Consider the following 13,967-nt stretch of genomic DNA (forward strand, 5'->3'; position numbering starts at 1 on the left):
ATAATTGAAAAAAGAGTTTTTTGCAAAAACATTATTGATTTTGGCTCAGAGAAGAAAGCAGCAGAATATTACTCTCTGATTCACAATGAAGCAACTATAATAGAGTACAGCAAAGATGTTTTTGCTATATGCGCAGATAAAAAGGCCATTATGGTGATGATGATTAAGCTGTCTCTAAAAAAGTATACAGCTTCGTTGACATTTGCAGTGCTCCTTATACGAATTTCCTAATTAAAAGATGGTTAGAACTCTGCCGTGTATAACATTGCCTATAAACTGTTTCACGAAAAAGGGAGGTTACATGCTACAGCGGCCCAATTAAACGTGGAAACTTGCATTTTTCTTGCTTAGGAAAGGGAAGGATATGAAATAGTCCCCATCACCCCCCCCCCCCCCCCAATTATTTATATTAACTGGTGCTTACGCCTGAAATGACACAATTATAAAGAAAAGCAAAACAAAAATGAATAATAGCCAGTTTAAATAAAACGGCTACTAGCATTTAAAACTTTAAAAACTTGCTTCATTTTTCTAACGGAATTTTTGTGAAGTTTTATATCACTGCCCCCCCCCCCCTTCCCTCTCCCTCCCCCCGAAATTGGTCTCAATGGAGAAACCAGTAATAGGACAAAAAACATTTTTAATGAAACAGAATTTTTTTATTTCTTTTTGGGAAGTAGTATATGAATATTTTTTGCTATGAATGACTTTTAAAGGCATAAATTTAGTGATAATCCCTTAGGATCCTCGTTTTCATAACATTATTAACTTAAATCAGCAAAAGGACACTGAGGATTTTAGTGTGAGAAACGTTTTTATTGTAAAACGTTTTATTCTTAACGTTATAATTTAAAAAACTATAAGCAAATTTAAAAAAAATGTCCAAAAGACTTCTTCGGTGAGTATTTTCGCGTGGTTTTTTAAATACCAGCCTCTGATTTCGTGCTGAAACGATGCAAGTTTACTACAAATTAACTAAACTTCCTAATAAAAGTTTAGTTTGAGCACTCAGTAAGTATGAATGGCTATATATATATATATATATATATATATATATATATATATATATATATATATATATATATATATATATATATAGCCATTCATACTTTCTATAGAATCTTGCAAATGTATAGCTGTAAATATGTATTTTTACATACTTATTGTATGGTTGTAGTTTAGAGCTACAACTGCAGTATTCAAGCTATGTCACAAAAGTTTTCCTTGGGGATATGGGACATAAATGATGAAGTCTGCATATTAGCTCAAAAGATTGTTAAAGAATCTCTGAAAAAATGCAATGTATGTGGAGATAAGTCAACCATACTCAAATTTTTATAAAGAGTTTTGACTTAATCATAACAATAAATAAACTTCAATGCAGAATAGTTGAGTTGTTAAGTGATTTTTATGTATAAATAATAACATGCATTTGCTAAATTTTTTTTGCTATTAAGGATGACGAAAACTTTATTTACTATCTTCCATATGGAGAAAGTGTTGGTTTGTTGGCATATCGGGAAGCTACTGCAAAGTTTTTAACCAAGATGTACAGTGATGATATTTGCAGGTTTGTAAACATGAAATAATGTCAATTATGTATAAAACAAGGTATTCCAATTTATACCATATAAACAATGCATGCTTAACATGTTCAAGTTTGATAAATTGATGGTATTGTGATGTCAGTATAATCAAGTGCTTAAAATTTTTTTAACAAGAATTAACACTTAAAGTATTGCAATGTAGCTTATACAAGCCTAGAATGTTTTACTTTTAAGTATTCCATTATATAATACATTTCTTAGATATAAAACCTTTATAAGCTTATTGTTATTTCTGATTTTTTTTTTTTTTTTTTTTTGCATATTTTACTTCTTTCTTCATAGTTCAAATATTGTTGCAACCTATGGTGCATCTTTTGGTTTCACATTAATTATGACTCAGTTCTTTGAAGCTGGAGATTTTCTTTTTGTTGAAGACATTACATTTGCTTATACCTTGAAAAATGCAAGTCATCATGGAATGAACTTAATATCAGGTTTTCATAATGATTATCACTTTTATTCACTTCTGAAAAAGGTGGACAATATTTTATAATTTTTGGTAAAAGAATAAAGATTGTTCAAATCTATGTTTTATTGTATTAATAATATGATTTAAAGAGTTTTGCAAACACTTCTTTTTCACCATAATTTACTATTCATTAATTATTATTTAACTATCATTAACAAGTGAAAAGAATTATGTTAAATATTATTTATAAATAATCTACTTGATTAATAGCTTTTTTTGTTTTAGATATAATTTATAACTAATTTAACTAAATCATAGTTTTAAAAAAGATCTATTTGTTTTACTTAAAATTATTTAAACCAAAAGAATAATAATGATGACTTTTTAAAATGGCTTTTTAAGTTCTTTACTAGTAAAGTCATATACATGCTATAAGCTTAGTGTTTTTGCAAATGATGCACATGTTAATATCAACAACTACTTTTTTGATGCAATATTTTATAGTTAGGTTGATTTGATAAGAGCTCTCTGTTGATTTCAGTTGAAAGTGATGGTGATGGAATCAGCATTGATAAATTGGAAGAATGTTTGCTGAAATATCAGAGCATTAGTAAAAGAAAAGTATCTGAAAATAAACCATATTGGGCAATGATTTTCCTCGTTAATGTTTGTCATAATCCAAAAGGAACTTCATATTCTGATGGTAACAAATAATACTTTTGCTTGTTTGATTTTAAAATATACTAGAAATATTGAAACATTGACTGCAAGTATTGCTTTCAAAGATTAAAATTTTATTTTAAAATATTACTTTGTTATATAAGAATATTAAAATATTTACAAGAGTTATACTATTGTTTACAAAGATTTTATGTTTACTTTGAAGAATTACAGTTTTATTTAAAAGTATTAAAATTTAAAACCACTATAATTTTACTCAAAAGATTACAATTTTTTTTATAAAGATTACAATTTTACTTGCAAAAAAAAAAATTTTCACTTGTAAGGATTTTTACAAAATTGAGAATAAAAATTTTCCTTTGATTTTTGTTTTCAGATCGCTGTAAGAAGGTTGTTGAGTTGGCCTACAAGTATAATGTCCTTGTAGTAACTGATGATGTTTACAATTTTTTTCAATATGGAGAGAAAGCAGCTAACAGATTAATCAAATTTGACAAAATGTATGTTGTTGTTTTTAACTTCAATTGCTTACTGAAATTTCTCACTGTGTTTACCAAAAATAGCTGCCCGTATAAAATTTGTTGCATGAACCACAGATTAAAATTTAAATATAAGTTTGCTCACTCTTCTTGTAGAGTATGAGAAGTTTTCATTTTTTTATTTGGCTTCCTTTTTTTTTAATAGGAAGTGAAATTATATTTTGTTAAATTGCAGTTGGATCTGTTTAAGATGCATTGTTTTTAAGTATATTTTTAAATTAAAATTTATTATTTTTGTTAATGATATCGATAAAGTTTAAAAATAGCATCAACAGCCAGAAGAATTAAAATGACTAGAATAATATTGCTGTGAGTTTCCACTACATGCGCAGTCCTATAATTTTGACTCATAAATGGTGCTGATACGCTTGCCTTTTTTTTATGGTTGGTAGATTTTTTATTTAGACATGTCAATTCACTCTTTGTTTGCAAACCAGGTAGTATTAGCTTTTTTACCATGGGCGAAATCAAATATTAAACTGTTACTAAACTTGTTTTTGGAAGGTTTTAATACAAAACAAATTTGTGAACAATTTTTAAAAGTGTGTAGTAATATTTTTCACCTTCATTTGCAACAGTTTACAATTAGGTTGTTGAATTTAAATGCCCACAAGGCATTTTGACTAAAGCTAAAAATCAATCAACTCAAGTATAAATTGCTTGAACATCAATAATATTTACTAGATTATTTACTTAATGGTACCCAGTGACTAGTGTCAATTTTCAAACCTGAAGAAATTCCTTGCTGAAAGTTTTAAAATCATTATTTTCAGTTTATTTGAGACTTTATGAGCTGTTAGAACTCATAAAGTCTCAAATAAACTGAAAAATAACTTGTTTTTAGTCAAAGTTAGAGTCAAAGGTTGAGTTGTTGCCTAAAGTTAATTTAACTTTTGCTTTATCATTTAAAAAGTTAGTAATCTTTTTTATTTACTGGTTAAAATGGTTAAAAATACACTTGGTTATAAAACTGCTCTTATATAAAAATGTTAATTAAGTTAAAAGATAAAGAAAAAAGATATTTGTGTCATTATGAAAACAAGTATGAAAATAATTGTTTTCTTCTGATACTCAAAATGGTACTTAGTAGCAACATGGATTTTTGAAGTAATAATATGTTGTTTTTTTTCTTATAGAAAAGGTTCTCCTTATAAATATGGTCATGTCATTTCAAACGGAAGTTTTAGCAAAGTCTTGTTTCCATCCTTACGTTTAGGTTGGTTAGAATGTTCACATTGGGTTGCAAGTCAGTTAAAAGACAGGTTTTTTAGATATTGTTTTCAGAATGCAAATAAATAGTAATTAAGATTTGTGTAAGATCAAGCAACTATACTTAATTTATTTTAGGGGTGACTTTGAATGCGGAGGAGGTTGTCAAACATTTAACCAGCAATTTTGCATAAATATTCTCAATAATCCGTCACTAGATAATTTTCTTTGCGAAACAAAGTTGGTATATAAGGTTAAGTATTATTTCTTAAGATTTTTTTACATATTTCTTTGTTCAGGCATATGCTTTATTAAGACATATTGTTCGACTTGTTTCTTCCATAAGTTTATGGTAAAGTTAGTTTTTCTTTGTTTAGAATTTACTAGAGACTGCCATTTCTTTTTTGGATGAAAACTGCCCAAAAGAAGTCAAGTTTAATAGACCTGAGGTTTGTCAGAATTCTTAAATTACTCTTTTATCTTTAATTCTTTTATCTTAAATTATTCTTTTAGACTATTATTATTTTTTTAATATTTTAAAAGTTGTCTTAAAAGTTTAAAAAGAAGTTATGTTCTTAAAAGGTACTTATGGTGTTGTTTTGGTTTGTAATGATAGATTTTTTTTAAGTTTCATATTTTCAAATATTAATATCTTTAAATTTAGTGCTCTTTTTTTCTCTGGGTTCAACTCCCTCTAAATCTCAAGTCAAAAGGTAAAAAAGGTTTCTTTAGTTATTTATAGGGTTCGGAAAATGTGTCTGCGCAGATCTGCGCAGACGAAAATATGCGCATATCTACGCAGACATCGGCGCCGACGTCTGCGCAGACACTTTAACGGAAACGAAAAATTTAAATTATCTGAATAAAATATCTGAAATTATTTTTGCATAATTATCTACTTTTTACGAGTTTTTAATTACTTATCTATTTCTTTTTGGTTCGAGCTACATATAATCAATCGATATAAACTTTTGTAAGTGTTTCTTACTACAATTTAAAGTGATTTAGAATCAAGAAATCGTGTATTTTCGTCATTCAAAATGTTTATAATGGAAAACATCAAAATTTCGAATTATTTGACAAATCTTGATCGAGAGAAGCGTTCTGGCACTTGTTTAGCATGTAACAAAACTGTTCAATCGTCGAAGGAACGTCTTGCAGCGCACAAAAGATCAACATGTCCAAACGTCAGTGTCGAGAAAAAAAAGATTGTTTTCTAAGCGTAGTTATGAATCGTCACATCTAATCAATGATTCTCAGCAACTTCCGTCTACGTTTGATTCACCGACGCAGCGTGTACATTCACCAATTAATGAAGAGCTCAAAAATGATATCGACACGAAGCTTGCTAATTTCTTTTACCGTACGGGTATATCATTTCGTTTAGTCAAATCGGAGGCCTTTAAGGATTTCGTTAAGTCGCTCAATCCATCGTACGCATCTGTCAGTCCGAATGCTAAAGCCTTATTAGGATCTCTGCTCGACAAACAATACACAAAATGTTCTACTTCTGTAAATGAAATTTTGAATTCTGAAACAAACTTAACACTGATGTCTGACGGCTGGACGAACACAAGAGGCGATCACATAGTGAATTTTTGTATTAAAGCGCCCGATCAGAAGCCTTTTTTTTACACCTCGATAAATGCATTCGAAATCATTCAAAATTCATCTGCAGTTGCCGCGGCAATCTTACAAGTTATTGAGAAGATCGACTCAAAAAAAGTTACCAGTTTCATAAGCTACAACACTCCTGTTATGAAATCAGCGTGGAGGATCATCGAGGAGAAATATCCACACATCTCGGCTAGCGGATGCGGAGCTCATGGAGTCAACTTGCTTGTAAAGAACATAGTTTCTACAACTGAGGCCACAAAAACAGTCAAAGATGCAGAGAAAATCATCAAATATGTGAAAAATCATCACACCGTGAATATTTCTCTTTCATTGTCCATGCCTGTATCTACACAATGGTTTAGTTATTATAAATCAATGAGCACTCTCCAGCTATCAAAATACGTTCTTATTAAGTTGGTAGACGAAGAAAGTACATTACTGAAGGAAATTCAACCAAAGAATACATCTGCTGATGTTATGGCGTTGATAAAATCTAAGCCGTTTTGGGACCGTCTCTCTAAGCTTGTCAAAAGCATTGAATTTCCTTCCAACGTGATCGGAAAGCTAGAAAGTGATGAAGCTCCATTGTCTCTTGTGTATGATTACTTTGGTCAAATGTACAATTCATATATGGACGATAAAGACATACAACAAAAAGTGCAATCTCGCTTCGATTTTATCTTTACACCAGGTATTGAAATTGCTTTCATATTAACGCCCAAAAATGCCGCAGAAGGTTTATATTTGAATGAAGATAAAACCGATTTTATCACTGCTACAGTTGAATTTGCCAAAAAGATCAAACCTGAATATGCTGATACTACTGAGGATGAATTGATTGTTTTTATAGGAGAAATGGCTGCGCTGCCTGAGAGAAGAAAAGAAACACTATTCAAGATGAACGCGCGAAATTATTAGAACATCGGTCGCGATAAATATCCTGCTCTTTACGAAATTGCTAAGCCTATTAACGAAATGATCTGCTCATCGGCTACAGCAGAAAGAGCTTGGTCGACCTTTTGATTTATTCAGTCGCGACTAAGAAATCGTCTTACGAATGAAAGAGTTGAATAGCTGGTATTCTTGTATACCAATAGCGTGCTGATGGACACAAATGACAAGACTGATTACATTCTTGAAGAAGGTGCAATTCTCAATGAAATTGAATGTCAAGAAATCACCTAATAGGCGCCAGCATTATATTTTTTTTTTATTACTGTAAGAATCTTTGAAAACTCCTATTGTTACTAATCACTGAATTTATAATAAAGTTAAAATATTACTTAAAACATTTTTTAAGTTTAAAACTTTTTTTGTTGATCTCAAAAAATCGTCTGCGAAGCAGTAAATTTTGTCGGCGCCGACGTCTGTGCAGACAAATTGCACTGTCTGTGCCAATGATATATTAAAAATAACTAGATGTCTATCTTCCGCGTATTTTTTGAAGCAAAAATCGGCCATTATGGGGGGCAAATTTAACAAATAAAAAGCTTCGTATTTGTTTTGTTTTGATAAATAGCGTAAAGATTTTGCCCCCCATAATGGCCGATTTTTGCTTCAATTTTTCTTATGCCGATTTACGGCAGTTAGACATCTAGTTATTCTTAATATATCATTGGTCTGCGCATATCTGCGCAGACAGTCCGAACCCTAGTTATTTATCTATATTTAGATCTATTTTTACAAAGATAAATAATTGCCTCAATATTTTCTTGATATTTTTTAAGATTTACTTGTCGCTGTAAATATCAAAGGAGTGAAATTTGCTGAAGGAAATGGGTAACTGTTATGTGCTTCTTTTTCTGCATTTAATAACCTACAGTATAAGAAATATTGGATCTGAAATCTTTGCCATATGTGGACATAAAAAGTTTTATTTTATTAATTGGTTGTTGAACTAATTGCTATGATTACTAATTGGATCCACTATACACGGCAGAAGTCTAGTTTATATTCTGTTATTTATAAATTGCTTGATGGCTAAATATTTCATTACAACATATTTGGAACTTTTTTTCTGTTATAATTTACAAAATACTCTGTAAAAATACAAAACAAATGCTGATATAAATATACAGATTTAAAGGTAATATGTTGCTATAATAATTAAAACTGATGTATATTTTTATTTATCATTTTTTCAAAGTTTAATCATGTAGACCATAACAGTTGCTTATAGTTTTAAAGCCTGTTATTCATTGTAGCATATTGTTTTTATTGTAAAATATCATTACTGCTTTGAAAGTTTTCATATTGATTGCAGACAGCAACAGTTTTTTTTAGTAGTTTTTTTATTTATGGCATAATATAATAGGAATTGCATAATAGGAAAAAAAATTCTTTCTCTTTTTATCAGTTTAACTTGGTGTCAGAAGGTAAAACTTGTGCACTAATCACTTCCTCATCCATGGTCATTTGCCTTATTTAATGTATCAAAATTGAATCAGTCTCAAAAAACCTAAAAAAATGTACTCACGTTGGTATTGGTTATGCGATTATCAAAATCTTTTTGTGTAAAAAAAAGTAACTTTATTTTTAGCCTATTCTAAATTCTTTCTACAATGTTCGTAGTCATTAGGGATGCAAACTTATATCTACTCCATAAAGTAGAATTTTGAAAAAATAGGTGAGCCATTTTTATCTGCATTGGTCATATATATTTTGTATACATTGATTTACTTATTTTGAATGGGAAAGGATCAATGTGGTTTGTTCATCAAAGATCAATATTAAAAAATTCTTTTTTTTAATTTAATAAAAAAAATTGAGGGGGTAAAAAAATCCTTTGTATACTAATGTTAAAAATTTTACTAATTTTTTACTTTAGTATACTCTTTAGTATTTTAGTATGCTAAAGATTTTGAAGTGAAAGTTTTAAAAATATGTTTTTAAAAATAAGCTAAATTTTTATGTTTATCTTTCAAATAAAAGTATGTCCCATCCTCCTTCCCTTCCCCCCTTTACTTCCGCTCATAACAAATGAATTAATTTCTTTTTCCCGTGATCCAATTCTTTTTCCCATGATCCAATTGCTTTTTGAAATAGGTTTACTACTCGAAGTGATGGTTATTATGACAACTGCCTTCGTTTATGTGTGACCAATTTGCCAACTGAAGAATTAAAGAGACAGCTAGGCATATTTTGCGACGAAGTCAGGCACATGATTCGTCCCCAATTAAACTCCTGTTAGCTTTCTATTGTTGTTTTTTTAAATATTATTTACATTTTAGGGAAGTTTTACTTTTTTTTGAGATCGTTATAGTTTTAATATTTTTTAACATTTTTTGAAATGTTATATATATTTTTTAAGAAAATTTTAAATATAATACCTGGTCAGTGCAGCTTTTACATTTTCAACATTACAGCTGACATTCAAAACTTCTTTAAAGATTTTGCAAGTCAACTGTAAAGTAGCAATAACAAAACTGTTTTTTATTCCTTTTTTTTTTTTTTTTTTTTTTCAAGCATTTTTTTCCTTAAAGCTAGAGTTTTAATGTAACTTTCGATCGAGCATTTTTATTTTTCTACCTTTTTACCCCAAGGTACTTCGCTTTTAAGTTGAAATTTTCCTTTGGATAAATGGTTAGAAAATTTAAATTAAAATTTATAATATTAATATGTTATTTAGTCAAAATAATAGTATATGTTAATTTGTCAAAATATTGGAATAAATTAATTATAAATATATGTTAACTAGTCAGAGTATTGAAATGAATTATATATTCGGTCAAAATCGATGCTAGGTGTTATTTCTTTTTTTAAATAAGATGAGCGTATTAAGCTACTATAATAGTTGCTTACAACTGGAAGACGTGGAGTTGCTTAGAGATAAAGAATGGTTAAATGACAAAATCATAAGTTTTGTGTTTGAGTAAGTCCATTTTTTCCATTTACGTATTTTCTCATTTCTCTAAGAAGTTTTATAATTTCTCATCTCTAAGAAGTTTTATTATTTCTTATCTCTAAGAAGTTTTGTAATTTCTCATCTCTAAGAAGTTTTATCATTTCTTATCTCTAAGAAGTTTTGTAATTTTCTATGTTAATTGTTTAAATTAATAAAAAGTTTCTCTTATATTTTATCTTACTTTTTCCTTAATGTTTTAGGTTTTTCGAGTATGAAAAATTTAAAGAATTCTCTGAGGAAATCGCTTTTTTATCTCCTGAGGTTTCGCAATTAATCAAACTTTCAAAATGTAAGAAAAACTTTCGAAATGTATCTGTTCACTTGTAACACTTTTCATTGCTTGAATCATATTTTTCTACAATTCCTTTAATCGATGATATTTTCAGCTCGTGAAGAGATTAGTCTGTTTCTTGAACCTTTGGAACTGAAAAAAAAAAAAGTCATTTTTTTTGTCGTCAATAACAACGAATCCGTGTCAACAGGTGGAACCCACTGGTAATTCTTTAGGCTTTTAAGTTTTGTTCCATGAAACTTTAAATGATATATTTTGCCTTGGATATTTGTCAACAAAATGTAGTTCTTTTGGAGTATTTATTTGATAATAATTATTTCCATGACTCAGTACTATCAATATCACAACTGATTTAAAAGAATTGATCGTATAGGAGTCTTCTGGTGAACTGGAATGGAATCTTCCAGCATTACGACAGCGCGAGTAACTTGAACCAACAAAGGAACGCTTTAAATCTTGCGCAGAAGATTCACTCATGCGTAAAACGTAATCAAGATTCTAGTAAAATCTTTCTTCTCCGATATTGTCCTACCGCTTTTTTGCATCGGCTAATATTAAATATTTTTATGTTTCTCTTATATCCTATTATTTTTCTCATTTAGCCTGTGCTCCTTTTAAATTTGTAAACGTAGATTGTCCTCAACAGTCCAATTGTAAGTATATGTTGCTAAAAAATTACTTGGGATCCAATTATAAAAATTATAAATCTAAACGTCTATAAGATTGTCTTTTGGCTTTTGGCTTTTTTTTAGCTGTGTTATTTTATTTATTTTTTTAATTTATTTTTTCTTCCATTTTAAAGAGTAATTTTATGAATGTAAAACATTATCTCCCTTATACTTATATTATCTACATATCTATCTAAAAGAGGCCTTTACCTAACATTTTAACCTTGCATGTTTTGCAGCTTATGATTGTGGCATATACGTTATAGCCATTTGCGAAATGTTGTGTCTATCATATAAACGAGACAAATCTTTAGTAATTGATGCTGACATTAACGTCTCTTGCCGACGACAGGAAATTTTGTATTTAATTGACGTACTTAAGAAAAGATGAATTTTAAAATGTAAAAAAACTTACTAATGTAAAAATAATCCCAATAAAAACTCTTAAGTTTTTAAAGGTGTACTTTATATCAGTTTTACTTTTTTCACAGTCATAATTTTAGTTTGTCTGTAACAGACTTTAACCAGTATTTTAAGCTAAAAAGCCATGGAATTGAAATTCACTCAGGAGCTTACTAGAAGTCTCCAGCGTATTTTTTTTCCCACTGGCTTTTGTTAAAACTGCTTAACGGCCATCTGGCTTGTTAATCTTTTTAAATATTTGATTAATCCCCACTTGCCTTGCTTGAGAAAAATGCCCACTTGCCTTGCTTGAGAAAAATGTTTATGTGAACTGTCTATAAATTTATTTTTCATTTCAACCGTTATAACTTGTATATTTACCAGCTTACTGATCACTAAACTTGTGTTAACTGAAAGATGCAGTGTGCTTTAAAGCCGGTATACGACTAACAAAATTAAAGTTTCAAATTTTTTATTTATTCATGATTAAGTTATTTTTGTATGCAAGTATCAAAAATGAAATCAAATTATTTCCTTCGAATGCTGTTTTTTGTAAGGAGCAGTATCAAATAGATTTTGGAGGAGTTGTTATGGAAACATACACTTTCTGACCAAAGCCATTGTAAACTATATAAATCTAAAACCAGGAATTTGAATAGCAGAGTCTATTCAAGCTAAGTGAGGCAGACTTAACAAATGCTAATGACATGTATATCCTATTTTTTTAATAGTTATGAGGCATAACTCTAACTAACCTATACAATTAAAGATTTTAATCGCACATGTTTGAGTGGAGTGCACCTGATAGAAAAAGTTTGCCCAACTTTTTTTATTTTTTACTTAGTATGAATTTGAATGATATCCTTTAGTTGCAGCAAACAATTGCAAAAGTCTAAAATTCTTTTCATAACCGGTTTCTTGGTTTTTTGTTATAATGAAATTAATTGATTTTTAATCGGTTTTTATTAAAAATCAATTCCGAAGATTCGAGTTCAATTTATAATGCGTGTTTTGTTTTAGCTAAGCCAAAATAATAAAAGTAAACGGTTTGTTTCACTTTTTAAAATTAATAAAGAACATTTTATAAATTAAGTGTTGAAAATTGAAGCCGAGTTACTCTTCATGCTGATTTTTAGTTGTCTCTATTTTTACAATAAGCATGAAAAAAACCATCCATGGTTTAGTAACCTTCTATGAGTCTTGTGTACAAATTGCCAGGTACTGATAATACCTTTTCAGATTCCATGGATTTAAACGGACTTTAATCCCCCGAGTTACATTATCCAAATCAGAGCTTGTTCACGCCTTTCATAACTTGAAGTTGTGGAAAATAGTGTCCTAATTTTTACGATTACTGCTTTTAATTGCTAGTCACCATTCCTCTTTCAAAATTTCAGCGTTGCTCAAGTTCTCCTTCTCCTTAACTTCAATGTAACGGTCATAAACATTGTGCTGATTACGACATAAACTCTGCGCATGTCTCAAATATTTGAAAGTTAAAAGAGAAGTAGGGGAGAAAGCGGATCATTGGTCACGGTTATCATAGGTCATGATAATGCCAGCTTAGCTGACATCACAGGGTACCTTGGTATATGTGCTTTCACCCAAATTATATGGGGTGATAGTACGCACACCAAGGTACCCTGTGATGTAAATTTTGAAATCTTTTAATTTTATCTGCGGAAAATGATTTAATTTGAATACTCAAATTGAATGAAATTTTGAGTTCATAGTGCGCCAATAAAAACACCTGTAGAATGAGAACCACTATATAACTTGATAAAAACTGGTGCAAATATTACCTATAGCTACACCAAATTCTGGGTAAAATGTCAGCCGGATTGTTAACTGGTAAAGAATTTATGGCAGATTTAGTTTAAATTTTGTTAGTTTTTTGCTACTTATACCTCAAAACGTTACCGATTACTGTGGTATTTGGTCACTATTTTCAAAATAATGTTCACATGAGTGTTCTACTACGTAATACCAACAGCTTTTATTATAATTGTTTAATTGGTGAATGTACCGTTTTCATTTTACAGACCAAAATATTGATTTGGTATTTAAACTGTGGTTTGACTTGGCTTATACATAGCATGAAAATCTACTGAGAAAATGCAAAAAAATCCTAAAAAATGATTGAAAAGCTTTTCTTATATATAACTACATTGAAAATAAAAAATTATTATTTCTCTTAAAATAGAAATACTGAGAAAACCAAATATTTTTGATAATTGACTTAAAAAACTTATATATAACTAAAATAACTGACCGCTACAAAACTTATATTTATCTAAGATAACTGACCGCTAAAAGTTTCGGAGGGCCAGTCCGAGGAAAATCAATCTTTACAGATCAGGGTTGTTTTAAAATAAAGTTTCTAAAAATTTAACAGAAACAATTTTTTCAATTGCAGAGGCACAAAAAGAGAGCAACTCTATCAAAGATCTCCTAAAAGTGCAATAATTTTTGAAGAGAGAACTGTCATGAAGGAGAGAGTAGCCCTTTGAAGAGCAGTAAAAATCGTTTATAGGATTGTCTCATCAAATAAGATCTCATCTATATTGTCATCACGTGTGACAAGTGTCATTAATCTAAGTAATTAAAAGTATGTTAATGATTGTAAGTATGTTAAGTGG

At 29.4% G+C, this 13,967-nt stretch overlaps 2 protein-coding genes across 13 annotated transcripts; both read left to right on the forward strand.

Moving 5' to 3' along the window:
• Window positions 1-579: 579 nt before the first annotated feature.
• LOC145194992 (kynurenine/alpha-aminoadipate aminotransferase, mitochondrial-like) lies at window positions 580-9,508 on the forward strand. Of its 11 annotated transcripts, XR_016455077.1 has the most exons (13): window positions 607-1,011; window positions 1,178-1,302; window positions 1,458-1,570; window positions 1,890-2,041; window positions 2,558-2,719; window positions 3,074-3,197; window positions 4,373-4,498; window positions 4,584-4,698; window positions 4,823-4,894; window positions 5,110-5,158; window positions 7,790-7,841; window positions 8,602-8,688; window positions 9,108-9,243. XR_016455077.1 is itself a non-coding variant. In XM_090096266.1 (12 exons), exons 2-12 carry the CDS (start codon window positions 1,207-1,209, stop codon window positions 9,250-9,252), a joined length of 1,206 nt encoding a protein of 401 aa, XP_089952392.1. In that variant the 5' UTR covers window positions 607-1,011; window positions 1,178-1,206; the 3' UTR covers window positions 9,253-9,508. The 11 variants fall into 11 exon arrangements, 9 of the variants coding, with proteins under 9 accessions (XP_089952396.1, XP_089952395.1, XP_089952390.1 ...); XR_016455076.1 differs by lacking the exons at window positions 7,790-7,841; window positions 8,602-8,688; window positions 9,108-9,243 and adding exons at window positions 5,454-6,753; window positions 6,913-7,300; XM_090096266.1 differs by lacking the exon at window positions 8,602-8,688 and having other exon boundaries at window positions 9,108-9,508.
• Window positions 9,509-9,592: 84 nt separating this feature from the next.
• On the forward strand, window positions 9,593-11,380 carry LOC149885366 (sentrin-specific protease 8-like). 2 transcript variants are annotated; one of them, XM_090096271.1, is made up of 6 exons: window positions 9,593-9,933; window positions 10,167-10,255; window positions 10,353-10,461; window positions 10,632-10,759; window positions 10,861-10,911; window positions 11,166-11,380. In XM_090096271.1, exons 1-6 carry the CDS (start codon window positions 9,830-9,832, stop codon window positions 11,315-11,317), a joined length of 633 nt encoding a protein of 210 aa, XP_089952397.1. In that variant the 5' UTR covers window positions 9,593-9,829; the 3' UTR covers window positions 11,318-11,380. The 2 variants fall into 2 exon arrangements, with proteins under 2 accessions (XP_089952397.1, XP_089952398.1); XM_090096272.1 differs by having other exon boundaries at window positions 9,597-9,933; window positions 10,632-10,744; window positions 11,166-11,379.
• The last annotated feature ends 2,587 nt before the right edge of the window (window positions 11,381-13,967 follow it).

Source organism: Hydra viridissima, unplaced genomic scaffold (genome assembly GCF_058129835.1).
Source record: "Hydra viridissima isolate aposymbiotic clone 2 unplaced genomic scaffold, HvirCarnegie_v1 scaffold_8, whole genome shotgun sequence".
In the NCBI taxonomy this organism is placed as follows: Eukaryota; Metazoa; Cnidaria; class Hydrozoa; order Anthoathecata; family Hydridae; genus Hydra; species Hydra viridissima.

What these genes read in the sequence shown, in the direction of transcription:
- LOC145194992 (XM_090096264.1), top strand. Translation starts at nt 1,207, where the DNA reads ATGTCACAAAAGTTTTCCTTGGGGATATGGGACATAAATGATGAAGTC. An exon ending in AATCTCTGAAAAAATGCAAT is followed by an intron (nt 1,303 to 1,457) that starts GTATGTGGAGAT and finishes TTTGCTATTAAG; the next exon opens with GATGACGAAAACTTTATTTA. An exon ending in AGGAACTTCATATTCTGATG is followed by an intron (nt 2,720 to 3,073) that starts GTAACAAATAAT and finishes TTTTGTTTTCAG; the next exon opens with ATCGCTGTAAGAAGGTTGTT.
- LOC149885366 (XM_090096271.1), top strand. Translation starts at nt 9,830, where the DNA reads ATGAGCGTATTAAGCTACTATAATAGTTGCTTACAACTGGAAGACGTG. An exon ending in ATTAATCAAACTTTCAAAAT is followed by an intron (nt 10,256 to 10,352) that starts GTAAGAAAAACT and finishes TGATATTTTCAG; the next exon opens with CTCGTGAAGAGATTAGTCTG. An exon ending in AAAACGTAATCAAGATTCTA is followed by an intron (nt 10,760 to 10,860) that starts GTAAAATCTTTC and finishes TTTCTCATTTAG; the next exon opens with CCTGTGCTCCTTTTAAATTT.